Raw genomic sequence first — 15,151 nt, 5'->3', positions numbered from 1 at the left:
ACCAAAACACCTAATGTAGGGGAGGTYCATGCAAGCAGATGAGGAAATGTGGCTAGGATAGAATAAATAATGCAAAAGAGCGAATGTAAACCAGGGGAAAAATGCACTACCCTCCCCTGTGCCCAATAAATAAATAAAAAACACTCCCCAAAGCAAAGAGTTAGACCAGGGAAAAAATGCACTACCCTCCCCTGTGCCCAATAAAWAAAAAAAACGGCACTCCCCAAAGCAAGAAGTTAGACAACCCCTCCCGCCCTTAACATTTCTCTGGGTAACAAATGTCTGCAGTTTGACCACCAGAGGGCGTTATTTCCACTATACTCCTAAGGGGGCGTGGTCAGCATTTGCTCTCCATTAGGACACGTTAAGTAACATTTTGTTGCAATTCCAGTATTTGAGCCAGTCGTCAAGTCACGTAAATCGGAGTACATTGAAACCCTCTTGAGTGTACACGACGATTTATGAAAACATATCTTTAGGGAGAATCGATTGGTAAGTTACAGTAGGCAAGATAACAATTATTTATTTCTTTTTTTGTGGTTGTTATGGACCTAGCTAGCGTAACGTAAAAATGTGATTTTCACCCAGCAAGATTAAACTAGCATACTAGCTAATTTGGTTGAGGCGGGTGCATAGTAGCAAGTTAGCTAGCTACGTACTTGACTGTGGTAGACGTTTCTGTGATCTGAGAGAAATATAATCTTTGCTGTGGTTCATGGGGAGTGATGTGAAGCCATGAGACAGAATAGGGTGGGTCAGTATGGGTGACAGCACACGGCTATAGTAAATGCACTAACTAACGTTAGCTATCTGCTGTATTTAACATTCACATTGTTGACGTAACTAGCTAGTTATAGTAACCAGAGACAGTAGAGAAACTATCTCTGTGGTAACTATGTAGCTAGCTGTAACATATTGGCAGACGGTAACTATTATAATGTAACTTCCAGCATAAGCCACGGATTCACGAACGACACTTGGGAGTATCCACATGGCTAATTTAACCTCCCATCAATCTGCTTAGATCCCAGATGAGATGGAACGCCTCTGTCCCATTCTGCCAAATAACGTTCTCTCTAAACTGTAGTCTGTTCTACACCCACCCAGACTGTCTGTCACTTTTTCCCAAGTTGATTGCACTGCTTTTTCTCAGCACAAGTACTAACCACAAAAGTAACTGCCATCTAGTTACCACAACATAGTTACCACAACCAGTTATTCCACTGTCTTGTACATTTTGTTATAAACAGGAAGTAAAGTATCAAAGGCAAATAGTGTGTGTGGGAAGTTGTGTAGGGTCTGCCAATTGGGTCTTTGGCTTGGGTGATTGACATAAACAATGTTTATTGAGGCTCCACACTACTGTACCAGATCGGATGAACAAGTGACTGTCAGACACACAACTTGAGGCACTAGGCCTACTTCATCACTTATATTTACATTTTAAACGTTATTTTAATTGTAGCTCTCAAGGCTGTGTTTACATTTATGATTACATGTTCAGCTGTGTTATTGACCTACTAGGCCTAAGCTGTTTGGAATTGGGACTAGCAGCCAAACACTAGTACTAACCCAGGGAGTCTTGAAAGATTAGGCCAACCAAGTGGAGACTGTCTAATGACGTTGGCAATCTTCTCTAACAGCTTTTAGGTCCAAATCAAGATGTTCCACACATGTGGACCCAATGAAGCCATGGTGGTGTCTGGTAAGATGTTTAGTTGCATGTGTTAATATTTATTAACATAATCTTACATGACACAATACAGAACCCTCCAATAAAACCAGGTTGGGTAATCTACACAACCGTACCCCCATCGCCCTACATGGCCCAATATTGTTATGACTCTTCTTGAAACTGTAATAGGCCTATGTTGTTTACTGTATGTGATTGTTTACAGTACAAGTAACAGTAAACGTAATGCAGGGCCATGTGACATGTGACTCACTTTGGCCTATCATGAAGTGTCATGTGATACCATTTAGTAACTCTGGGCCACTTTCAGTTGTCAAACTTTGCTGATAGTAAAGTCATTAATAGAGCCAACATGATTCCTTGATCGACATGTCGGAGAGGCAAGTTTGTTCTATGTTACATATTTCTATCTGAATGTTCCAAAACGTRGTGTCCTGCTGAACGCGCCCYGATGTCACAGTGTTTAGTAAACCAGGACAGGAATCTGTAATCAGGTTCAGCTCAAACCGTACAGTATTTTGTTTACATTTTACAATACCAGCTGTCGATAGGCTAGCTCCTCACTTACATTGTATTGTATGGAATGTGGTGCTGCAATGTAGTCCTATATGTAGGCAAATTAATGTCATAGACTCACTGTGTACATTACATCTTAATTGTGTGCAGTACTGTGTGGACAGAGTATAGCCTAATGTAAACTCATCTCTCATATTTTCAAATAACCCACTCTTTTAGTATATTCTAAGGCTACATTTTTTACTTTTCTTTGTCAAAGACTGATTGTTCTCTCTTTCTCCTTCGCTTCTCCTCCAGGCTTTGGTCGTTCCCCTCCTCTAATGATCGCTGGAGGAAGAGTGTTTGTCCTCCCCTGTATTCAACAGATCCAGAGGTGGCTATCTCTCCCTCCCCTTCTTCTTTCAGTTATCTATCCATCCGTTCATCTATCCAGGTTTCATTCAGGGATTKTATTCATGTATAGAGAAAAAGGCCCCATAGTCCCTGTGTATTCTCTACTGTTACTGTAACGTTAGTGGTTAAATGAGTAAGCCTATATAAATGCCAGGCAAGTATTTTAAGCTTATAATGCAACACAGTCTGTCATTTGTAGCCTCCACCTGTAGCCGTGGTTACTCTCTCTGACTCACTTTCTCCTCCCTCTCGCTATCCCCCTTTCTATTCTCATTGTACTTTCCCTCTTTGAACCACATACCCCCTTCTCTCTCTCGGTGTCTGTTAGGATCACTCTGAACACCCTGACTCTGAATGTGAAGAGTGATAAGGTGTACACCCGTCATGGAGTGCCCATCTCTGTCACTGGCATCGCCCAGGTATGGACTTAGAAATCAGCCCCTACACACTTCGTGTACATGTGAAAGTAGCCATGTATTCTGATTGGATAGGTATAATTGACCTCACAGGTCAAATAGGGATTCCATATGTAACCTTTGACCTATAACCCCTGACCTCTGACAGGTGAAGATCCAGGGTCAGAACAAGGAGATGCTGGCCACGGCCTGTCAGATGTTCATGGGGAAGTCTGAGGCTGAGGTCTCCAACATCGCCCTGGAAACACTGGAGGGGCACCAGAGGGCCATCATCGCCCATCTGACTGTTGAGGTAGGCTACACACCGCACCATGTCCTGATAAAGGGCACGTGTTGCCTCTGGTGCCCTTTTCTCTTCCRAAAGGAGTGACTTGGTCTTTTGAATTGACTTGCTGAATGTCTCACTGACTTCCAGCTACAAGCCATAGCTTGTTTTTCCTCATTGTTGACCTTTCTCATGACTTACCTAAAATGCTGGCAAACCAGCCTGGAAACTCAGAGCAATAATGGATTATAGTTATTATAACGTATGTAATAACAAGTCTCCTTTCATTCCCAAGGTCTGTTGTTTTACTCCCTGTGTAGCTCTGGCTGATCTCCTCTGTATGCTACTGGTGTCTGCCCCATGTAGAMACAGAAATACTAGAAGGGACAAAGCCCCTCAGACTAGGCCAATTTGACAGGAACACTCATGGGTACACTCGTTATGGTTGGTCCACCCTTATCCCCCTCTTGTCCTGTGTGGCTCAGTTAGTAGAGTATGGCGCGTGCAACATAGGTTCGATCCCCGTTGGGGCCACCAATACGAAAATGTATAAAAGAGACTGCTAAATGGCATGTATATTATTTATTATTATTAATGTCCTTCCCATGTAGGAGATCTACCAGGACCGTAAGAAGTTCTCTGAGCAGGTGTTCAAGGTGGCCTCCTCTGACCTGGTCAACATGGGCATCGGCGTGGTCAGCTACACGCTGAAAGACGTTCACGACGACCAGGTTTGTTCTCTCTGACAAATAAACAGTGACGTTACAGTATGAAGGTCACACAAGGATTGTTGTTACAGAATTGTTGTTACAGCCCTTAGCTGTGGTATATTGGCCATATCAGCCAATCACATGCTGGACCCAAACTACCATGTTTCTAATAATGACACTCTCTGTCAGGACTACCTCAACTCCCTGGGTAAAGCTAGGACAGCTCAGGTGCAGAAGGATGCCAGGATCGGAGAGGCTCAGTACAAACGAGACGCGGTGATCCGTGAGGCCCAGGCCATGCAGGAGAAGGTGTCGGCCCAGTATCTGAATGAGATCGAGATGGCCAAAGCCCAGAGGGACTACGAGCTGAAGAAGGCCTCCTACGACTACGAGGTCAACACCAAGAAGGCAGAGCTGTCTCTTATACACATCTAGATGTGTATAAGAGACAGTCCTACGACTACGAGGTCAACACCAAGAAGGCAGAGTCTGAGATGGCCTATCAGCTACAGGTATCCTGCCACCAAACTCTGGGCCGTGCAATGATCCTCTCATTCAGATGCCCAACACAGCCGAGGCAGTGTGTCGTGTTCTAATATGGAAAAGATTCACGTTTATTTACACAGGGCAGAATCCTAACTTGAGATACGAGCATGATCCTCAGATTCCCCCCACTGCCATCACTTTTGATGTAAAGTGTCTGAGTGTTTTTTCTAAATCGGTTGTGTTATTGGGGTTATGTAGGTGGCGAAGACGAAGCAGCGGATTGAGGAGGAGACGATGCAGGTGAAGGTGGTGGAGAGGTCTCAGCAGATCATGCTCCAGGAGCAGGAGATCATCCGCAAGGAGATGGAGCTGGAGGCCAAGGTGAAGAAGCCTGCTGAGGCAGAGAGATACCGTCTGGAGAGACTGGCTGAGGCGGAACGGTATGTTACAATACCAAGGGCCTCATTTAGAAACGTTTCATACACACAAAATATGCCCCAAAACCTGCATGCGCCAGTTTTTACGCAAAAGTTGTCAGTTGTAAAAAGGAAACTTGAGGTGAGAATGTACTTCTTCTCCTGCAGACTCTAGACCATGTGTACACAACGTTTCTAGTGGTTGAAGTATTGCATTGCTAAAAGGTAACGGTAACCGTGTGCAAATGGAGAATATACAGTTGAAGTCGGAAGTTTACATGCACTTAGGTTGGAGTCATTAAAACTCGTTTTTCAACTACTCCACAAAGTTCTTGTTAACATACTATAGTTTTGGCAAGTCGGTTATTAAGTAATTTTTCCAACAATTGTTTACAGACAGATTATTTCACTTGTAATTCACTGTATCACAATTCCAGTGGGTCAGAAGTTTACATACACTAAGTTGACTGTGTCTTTAAACAGCTTGGAAAATTCCAGAAAATTGTCATGGCTTTAGAAGCTTCTGATAGGCTAATTGACATCATTTGAGTCAATTGAAGGTGTACCTGTGGATGTATTTCAAGGCCTACCTTCAAACTCAGTGCCTCTTTGCTTGACATCATGGGGAAATCAGCCAAGACCTCAGATTTTTTTTTTTGTAGACCTTTACAAGTCTGGTTCGCCCTTGGGAGCAATTTCCAAACGCCTGAAGGTACCACGTTCATCTGTACAAACAATAGTACGCAAGTATTAACACCATGGGACCACGCAGCCGTCATACCGCTCAGGAAGGAAACGCGTTCTGACTCCTAGAGATGAACGTACTTTGGTGTGAAAAGCAGACCACCATTGTCCCTGTGCCCAAGAACACAAAGGCAACCTGCCTAAATGACTACAGACCCATAGCACTCTAGTCCGTAGCCATGAAGTGCTTTGAAAGGTTGGTAATGGCTCACATCAACACCATTATCCCAGAAACCCTAGACCCAATCCAATTTGCATAACGCCCAAACAGATCCACAGATGATGCAATCTCTATTGCACTCCACACTGCCCTTTCCCACCTGGACAAAAGGAACACTRATGTGAGAATGCTATTCATTGACTACAGCTCAGCGTTCAACACCATAGTYCCCTCAAAGCTCATCACTAGGCTAAGGATCCTGGGACTAAACACCTCCCTCTGCAACTGGATACTGGACTTCCTGACGGGCCGCCCCCAGGTGGTGAGGGTAGGTAGCAACACATCTGCCACGCTGATCCTCAACACTGGAGCTCCACAGGGGTGCGTGCTCAGTCCCCTCCTGTACTCCCTGTTCACCCACGACTGCATGGCCAGGCACGACTCCAACACCATCATTAAGTTTGCAGACGACACAACAGTGGTAGGCCTGATCACAGACCGACTAGACAGCCTATAGGGAGGAAGTCAGAGACCTGGCCGTGTGGTGTCAGAATAACAACCGATCCCCCAACGTAGCCAAGACTAAGGAGATGATTGTGGACTACAGGAAAAGGAGGACCGAGCATGCCCCCATTCTCATCGACGGGGCTGTAGTGGAGCAGGTTGAGAGCTTCAAGTTCCTCGGTGTCCACATCAACAACAAACTAGAATGGTCCAAACACACCAAGACAGTCGTGAAGAGGGCACYACAAAGCCTATTCCCCCTCAGGAAACTAAAAAGATTTMGCATGGGTCCTGAGKTCTTCAAAAGGTTCTACAGCTGCAACATCGAGAGCATCCTGACTGGTTGCATCACTGCCTGGTACGGCAATTGCTCGGCCTCTGACCGCAAGGCACTACAGAGGGTAGTGAGTACGATAGCTGCCTGCCATCCAGGACCTCTACACCAGGCGGTGTCAGAGGAAGGCCCTAAAAATTGTCTCTACTACCGCATGGCAAGCGGTACCGGAGTGCCAAGTCTAGGACAAAAAGGCTTCTCAACAGTTTTTACCCCCAAGCCATAAGACTCCTGAACAGGTAATCAAATGCCTACCCGGACTATTTGCATTGTGTGCCCCCCCCCCAAACCCCTCCAAACCCTCTTTTTACGCTGCTGCTACTCTCTGTTTATCATATATGCATAGTCACTTTAACTATACATTCATGTCCATACTAACTCAATTGGGCCGACCAACCAGTGCTCCCGCACATTGGCTAACCGGGCTATCTGCACTGTGTGCCACCACCCGCCACCCATCACCCACCACCCTCTGTTCATCATATATGCATTGTCACTTTAACCATATCTACATGTACATACTACCTCAATCAGCCTGACTAACCGGTGTCTGTATGTAGCCTCGCTACTTTTATAGCCTCGCTACTGTATATAGCCTGTCTTTTTACTGTTGTTTTATTTCTTTACTTACCTATTGTTCACCTAACCCTTTTTTTCCACTATTGGTTAGAGCCTGTAAGTAAGCATTTCATTGTAAGGTCTACCTGTTGTATTCGGCACATGTGACAAATAACGTTTTATTTGAAAAGTGCAAATCAATCCCAGAACAACAGCAAATGACCCTGTGAAGATGCTGGAGGAAACGGGTACAAAAGTATCTATATCCACAGTAAAACGAGTCCTATATCGACATAACCTGAAAGATCGCTCAGCAAGGAAGAAGCCACTGCTCCAAAACCGTCATAAAATGCTGCAGGAGGGACTGGTGCACTTCACAAAATAGATGACATCATGAGGTAGGAAAATTATGTGGATATATTGAAGCAACATCTCAAGACATCAGTCAGGAAGTTAAAGCTTGGTCGCAAATGGGTCTTCCAAATGGACAATGACCCCAAGCATACTTCCAAAGTTGTGGCAAAATGGCTCAAGGACAACAAAGTCAAGGTATTGGAGTGGCCATCCCAAAGCCCTGACCTCAATCCTATAGAAAATTTGTGGGCAGAACTGAAAAAGCGTGTGCGAGCCAGGAGACCTACAAACCTGACTCAGTTACACCAGCTCTGTCAGGAGGAATGGGCCAAATTCACCCAACTCATGGTGGGGAGCTTGTGGAAGGCTACCCGGAACGTTTGACCCAAGTTAAACAATTTAAAGGCAATGCTGCCAAATACTAATTGAGTGTATGTAAACTTCTGACCCACTGGGAATGTGATGAAAGAAGTAAAAGCTGAAATAAATAATTATCTCTACTATTATTCTGACATTTCACATTCTTAAAATAAGGTGGTTATCCTAACTGACCTAAAACAGAGTTTTTACAAGGATTAAATGTCAGGAATTGTGAAAAACTGAGTTTAAATGTATTTGGCTAAMGTGTATGTAAACTTCCCACTTCAACTGTATGCTGATACTCTTATTCATAACTAAAAAACAAGTAGCTAAATATAATAACAAGATGCAATCATTTGCTGTTATTTTTTCATTCTAAAATAATGATCATTGCAGAATAAATTTCTCATATGTTCTGGTCATGAGTTCATATTCCTGAAGTAGCCATACAACAAAATACCATGCACATCTCTCATTTTTWATTGGACCATTAGATAGGCTATTATCATTTTTAAAATGTGCTCTAGCTAGCCTATGCATCCACAGGGAGCACAGTTTGTAACAGACAGTTGATTTGAGTGTCTGTGGTTGATGTTTTGCATTGAAGTGTGTAGGCTACAGCTGTAAGTAGCCGTACTGTAGTTGTCATGTTTTCCAGGTACACCATGTTTCAGAATTCTCGGGCAGTGCAGCATATTTATGTTCGGGGGAAAAAGTGATTGCAAAAAAAACAATCTTTTTACAGGGCCACAACAATTTGCAATTCTTTCTTTCTTTCAGAAATGGTCAGACACACCCTCTCCAGGACATTTGATCAAGTTCACCACTATTTCCTTTACATACTGCTTTGGCCTAATTCCAATACTTCTAAAGTATACAGCAAATAATGGCCCTATTGTCGCCATAAAAGGGGAATGATGGGGGTGTGTCAGAACTGTGGGTATGTTCTGTTCCGTAGTAGTTACAGTAGTCCTGGACAGTGAGTCCTGTTAAACTGAGGAAGAGACTTTTCTAGTGCTCCAACATTTGCTCTGTTCAACTCAAACGGTCTCTGTCCTTCTCTCTTTCACAGTGCACAGCTCATCATGGAGGCTGAGGCAGAGGCAGAGTCCATCAGAGTGAGTTCAGCAGCACCTCTCCTCTATCACTCCCCTCCACTCTCCTGTCACTCCTGTTATCAGTCTCTTCACCCCCAGTACAATAGCTGTCTGATATGCCTCCTGTCCTAGCTTCTCCCCTGACAGCCTGTGCTTTCCACCCTCTCATTCATCCACTTCCTCTCTCTCTCTTTCTCTCCCTCCCCTCTCTCCATATTGAGGTTGGTGTTCTCTGTTCCTCTTCCTGTCTCTGTTCTAACTTCCTTGTCTCCTTCTTTGTAGACATTGCTTACTTGCCTTAATTTAACCTTACTTTAGGATAAGTTCTCTCTCTTTCTTCCTGTTTCATATATTATACACATCCTTATTAGTCTTATTAACAGTCCATTTCACATTTGGATGTATTTTTCATAGAACAACCACCCACCTGTGTCTTGTGGTTCAGATGCATTGGTATATACTCAGTGGCCAGTTTATTAGGTACACCACCCCGTTCATGAAAATGATTCGCTCCTACAGACAGTGAGTCACGTGGCCGTGGCTTGCTATATAAAGCATGCAGACAGTCATCTGAATGGGCAAAATGAGTGACCTAAGGGACTTTGAGCGTAGTATGATCGTCGGAGCCAGGTGCACTGGTTCCAGTATCTCAGAAACGTCTGGCGTCCTGGGCTTTTCACGCATGACAGTGTCTAGGGTTTACCGAGAATGGTACGACAAACAAAAAGCATCCAGTCCCCGGCTGTCCTGTGGGTGAAAACAGCTTGTTGATGAGAAGTCGACGGAGAATGGCAATAATCGTGCTAAGAGGCGGGCCACAAACAGGCAAGTAACGGCACAGTACAACAGTGGTGTGCAGAACGGCAACTCGGAAAGCACAACTCGTCGGTCCTTGTCACGGATTGGCTACTGCAGCAGACGACAACACCGGGTTCCACTCCTATCAGCTAAAAACAAGAAGAAGCGTCTCCAGTGGGCACYCGTTCACCAACKCTGGACAATCGAGGAGTGGAAAAACATTGCCTGGCCCAACGAATCCCGGTTCCTGTTGCGTCATGCTGATCGCAGAGTCAGGATTTGGCATAAGTAGCATGAGTCCATGGCCCCTTCCTGCCTGGTGTCAACGGTACAGGCTGGGGGGGGGTGGTGTAATGGTGTGGGGAATGTTTTCTTGGCACAAGTTAAGTCCCTTGATACCAGTTATTGAGCAACGTTTCCATGCCCCGGATAATTCAGGCTGTTCTGGACCCGCCCTGGTACCAGATGTACCTAATAAACTGGCAACTGAGTGTGTTCTTATTTTTTCTTCTGTATATACACCCTTTGGTTATTTGAACTATAATGTGTTCTCTCTCCTTGTCTCTGTCCTGTCTGTGTAGATGAGGGGCGATGCTGAGGCGTTTGCTCTGGAGGCTAAGGGTCGTGCCGAGGCAGAGCAGATGGCTAAGAAGGCTGAGGCCTTTAAACAGTACGGGGAGGGAGCCATGGTGGACATGCTGCTGGAGAAACTACCACTGGTCAGTCACACTGGGAGGAGGACTGGTTTTACTAGAGACTGGGAGGAGGACTGGTTCTACTAGAGACTGGGAGGAGGACTGGTTCTACTAGAGACTGGGAGGAGGACTGGTTCTACTAGACTGGGAGGAGGACTGGTTCTACTAGAGACTGGGAGGAGGACTGGTTCTACTAGAGACTGGGAGGAGGACTGGTTCTACTAGAGACTGGGAGGGTGCATGGATAGGGAGAAGGATTGATGGGAAAGCAATTCAGTGGATGGAGAGTTTAAGCAGATGGATGGAGAGATGAAGAGATTGGATGGATAAATGGTCAGATTCAGTGGATATAAGGATAGATGGATGACAGATTGATTAGATGACAGACGGACATGTAGTGTACTGTTACTGCAGTCCTGTCTGCTGCTGTTCTCTTCCTGAAGCTGCCCTCACTCCTCCTGTCCTCTAGATAGCAGAGGAGATCAGCAGGCCCCTCTCCATGGCCCAGAAGGTTACCATGGTTTCCAGCGGRGGGGGTGAGGTGGGCGCGGCCAAGCTGACCGGAGAGGTTCTGGACATCATGACCAGACTACCAGCTGCCGTGGAGAAACTCACTGGAATCAACATCTCACAGGTGTGTGTGTGTGTGGAAGAGAGAGAAAAATTGTATTTGTGTGTGTGCAAAAACAGTATGTGTATGTGAACATGTTTGTTGACAAACACTGCCATTCTCTCCCCTTCTTTCCACAGGTTGGCCTGTCCACCCGAATGGGCTGAGAATGGAGCCCAATGACTGAGACAGTCTGCACCGTCAGACCAGGAACTCCATACTGCCTCCTTGTGCCTATAATTACTATTACCTAGTGTAGTTGCCTGTCTGCATGCCTGTTAGCACGGTAGTCTTTCTTAGGGCATGTCTCAGCACTCGTATTGGCACTGATCTGGAAACAGAGGATGGGTCAAAGCTGTATGTTATAGGCCTTCTTGTGGGAGTTTGTTTCTCGTGGTCATTCATATCTCTGTTAGTTCAGCTTGGATAAAGGAAAGCACTTTGGACTAGCATGACACACCCTTAGTAGTTCTGGTCGTAACTAGCCTCTTTCCCCCGTCCGTTATTCAGTGTGTTTTAATCCCTGCTTCAAGCCTGCCTTTCTGTCTCCCTCTATTACAGGTTTGGGTCCATATAAACAGTTCCACTGTCACWTAGTTGTAATTCATAGAATGTTATTTCATTGGGATGGGGTTGAGAAATGATGTTTTCATTCTCAGTGCCTTTTTGTTGTTCACAGGAAATAATCGTGTCAGTAGGAGGTCATCCATTTCATTGTTGGGTTTGTCAGCTGATTGTTTTGTCAACATTTGCAGTTGTTCTATAAGGTAGTCTGTCTTGTTCGGAGCATGGTTGGCTAGCTAGTTGCTATCAATTGCTTTGCAAATTAAGAAGAAATGCTCTTTACTTTCACTGTGGACATATCTTTTTTTTTTTATAGCTAATTGTAGTCCTGGTAGTCATGTTATTAAACATGTTCTACCTGCTTGTGGATTCTAGTACATCTGTCTACCACCTTATGGACAAAGTAGTTTTCCACTATGTGCTCCCCTGACAGTAGATCCTAGATCAGGCTATCTACTGATATCTCTAAAATAGCCCTCTAGAATGGCCAGTGCCTTGTGTTTTAAAGTCTAATTCATCATATCAATACAAGCCATATTACAGTAGAAGCCAAGTTGCATGCAGATAAGGCTGATTTGTGGGCTTTTTGCCATGACTGCCATGTGTGTAGGATGATATCACTAAACCTCTTCTCTCTGTTGGTACAATGGAGTACTGAATTTGATGGTACCTAATCATCTAATTTTCCAAAGCAAAGAAAATCAAGGAACTACAGATTCTCTGTTACTATAGTGTTTCTCCAACATATTGTCATGTACACCATTATGGCTTAGTTCCAGTGTGTTTCTAAACCCTAGACGTATTAGACAGACAGGCCTTAGATCAGAGCTTCTGCTGTGCTAGAACTGCATAAAGGTGGAGATTTTCTGTGAAGTGATTGGAAGGAAGAGGGAGGGAGCAGACTGGGGTATTCCTGCTGAWGACTAACCTCAGAGGTCTCTTTATCTAGGTCAGGTGTACTGTCAGTCACGTGGTGCCTGGTGGATGTGTTGTTTGAGGTGAAGTTATGTGTGTAGGAGYGGGGAATGGAGAAACTAGCCTGGGTGCCAGTCTGTTTCTGCTCTCTTAAACAATGTTTCTGCTCTCCTTAACAATGTCAATGGAACGGGCAAAAGCACAACCAGACCTGGGACCAGGCTACAGACACTACTATAGTGGAGTCCCATGTATGGTCCAGTGGGGTAGACATGCACCTTCTGTAGACTGGAGTAGACGATATACATTTTAATCAGATGTGTTGATTAATCAGGAGCTATCCTTTTGTATCGTAATCTTATCATTAGACTGATCTATTTTTCCAGARGTTCTATGTGGTGCTGATCACATCCCTGTTTGATCCTTTTTGTAGTATAGGGTTTGTTGTTAGGGACTGGTTCTATACCATAGAAATAGAATCCTTCTATGTTCTATACCACCGCTCAGGATTCTAGAAGCTACTTCTCTCTAGCTGATTGTAATTCCCCAAAGCTTACATGCTCTCTGGCTGTCTATGCATTTTGTTACCGCCAAGTGCCTGACTAAGTTGAAAGATTCCCATTTTTCTCTCAACCTAAAGGCTAAACTATCACCCCACGTTAAACATTGTAACAACCTATAGAGGCATGCTATGTCCTAAAGATATTAATGAAAGCCAATTTRGCCAAACCAATACTACTGCTTTCACTTATGCACACACCTGTATATTACGTCATAATGTCAATGATTTGTGACTTTTAACATTTTTCTGTACTGTAGCTGCTCTTAGTTAAATATGATTTCTGTGATTGTATTTCTGTCTATGCGTTGTTGACTTGCCAAGATAATGCCTGGCCTTCCATGTACAGTGGCTTGCGAAAGTATTCACCCCCTTGACATTTTTCCTATTTTGTTGCCTTACAATCTGGAATTAAAATAGATTTTTGGGGGGGGGTTATATCATTTGATTTACACATGCCTACCACTTTGAAGATGCAAAATATTTTTTATTGTGAAACAAACAAGAAATAAGACAAACAGAACTTGAGCGTGCATAACTATTTACCCCCCCCAAGTCAATACTTTGTAGAGCTACCTTTTGCAGCAATTACAGCTGCAAGTCTCTTGGGGTGTGTCTCCATAAGCTTGGCACATCTAGCCACTGGGATTTTTGCCCATTCTTCAAGGCAAAACTACTCCAGCTCCTTCAAGTTGGATGGGTTCCGCTGGTGCACAGCAATCTTTAAGTCATACCACAGATTCTCAATTGGATTGAGGTCTGGGCTTAGGSCATTCCAAGACATTTCAATGTTTCCCCTTAAACCACTCGAGTGTTGCTTTAGCAGTATGCTTAGGGTCATTGTCCTGCTGGAAGGTGAACCTCCATCCCAGTCTCAAATCTCTGGAAGACTGAAACAGGTTTCCCCTCAAGAATTTCTGTGTTTAGCACCATCCATCATTCCTTCAATTCTGACCAGTTTCCCCAGTCCCTGCTGATAAAAAAACATGAGGTTCTCGGGGTGATGATAGGTGTTGGGTTTGCACCAGACATAGTGTTTTCCTTGATGGCCAAAAAGCTCAATTTTAGTCTCATATGACCAGAGTACCTTATTCCATATGTTTGGGGAGTCTCCCACAAATGCCTTTTGGCAAACACCAAACATGTTTGCTTATTTTTTTCTTTAATTAAGCAATGGCTTTTTTCTGGCCACTCTTCCGTAAAGCCCAGTTCTGTACGTCTTAAAGTGGTCCTATGGACAGATACTCCAATCTCCYCTGTGGAGCTTTGCAGCTCCTTCAGGGTTATCTTTGGTCTCTTTGTTACCTCTCTGATTAATGCCCTCCTTGCCTGGTCTGTGAGTTTTGGCCCTCTCTTGGTAGGTTTGTTGTGGTGCCATATTCTTTCAATTTTTTTAATAATGGATTTAATGGTGCTCTGTGGGATGTTCAAAGTTTTGGATATTTTTTTTATAATTCAACCCTGATCTGTACTTCTCCACAACTTTGTCCTGGACCTYTTTGGAAAGCTCCTTGGCCTTCATGGTGCCCCTTGGTGTTGCAGACTCTGGGGCCTTTCAGAACAGGTGTATATAGACTGAGATCATGTGACACTTAGATTGCACACAGGTGGACTTTACTTACCTTCAGAAGTCACATAATTAGTTAATTGGTTGCACCAGATCTTATTTAGGGTATTCATAGCAAAGGGGGTGAATACATATTCACACACCACTTTTCKGTTTTTTTGAATGGACTATCTTGTGTATGTCCATTACATGAAATCCAAATAAAATTCTATTTAAATTAKAGGTTGTAATGCAACAAAATAGGAAAATCACCAAGGGGGATGAATACTTTTGCAAGGCACTGTAGTGTAAACTTTTAATTCAAGTGCACTAAGTTATGAATATTATGAAATTATTATTGTAACATATAAACACAAACGCTCTGATTTCCTAACTCAAACCCTTTGTCCTCCACGTGTGTTGTTTCTTCAGTGTGTGTTTTAATGACAAACATTCTT

General features: G+C 44.0%; 1 protein-coding gene across 1 annotated transcript; it reads left to right on the top strand.

Moving 5' to 3' along the window:
• Positions 1 to 355: 355 nt before the first annotated feature.
• Positions 356 to 15,093, top strand: flot1b (flotillin 1b). Its single transcript, XM_023988854.3, has 13 exons — positions 356 to 492; positions 1,644 to 1,705; positions 2,507 to 2,582; positions 2,931 to 3,021; positions 3,167 to 3,310; positions 3,895 to 4,014; positions 4,183 to 4,386; positions 4,461 to 4,505; positions 4,738 to 4,919; positions 8,982 to 9,027; positions 10,386 to 10,523; positions 10,969 to 11,133; positions 11,250 to 15,093. Exons 2-13 carry the CDS (start codon positions 1,663 to 1,665, stop codon positions 11,274 to 11,276), a joined length of 1,281 nt encoding a protein of 426 aa, XP_023844622.1. The 5' UTR covers positions 356 to 492; positions 1,644 to 1,662; the 3' UTR covers positions 11,277 to 15,093.
• The last annotated feature ends 58 nt before the right edge of the window (positions 15,094 to 15,151 follow it).

Source organism: Salvelinus sp. IW2-2015, linkage group LG6.1 (assembly GCF_002910315.2).
Source record: "Salvelinus sp. IW2-2015 linkage group LG6.1, ASM291031v2, whole genome shotgun sequence".
NCBI classification, from domain to species: Eukaryota; Metazoa; Chordata; class Actinopteri; order Salmoniformes; family Salmonidae; genus Salvelinus; species Salvelinus sp. IW2-2015.
Note: the sequence above shows the minus strand (reverse complement) of the source record. Positions and strands in the feature narration are given on the sequence as shown.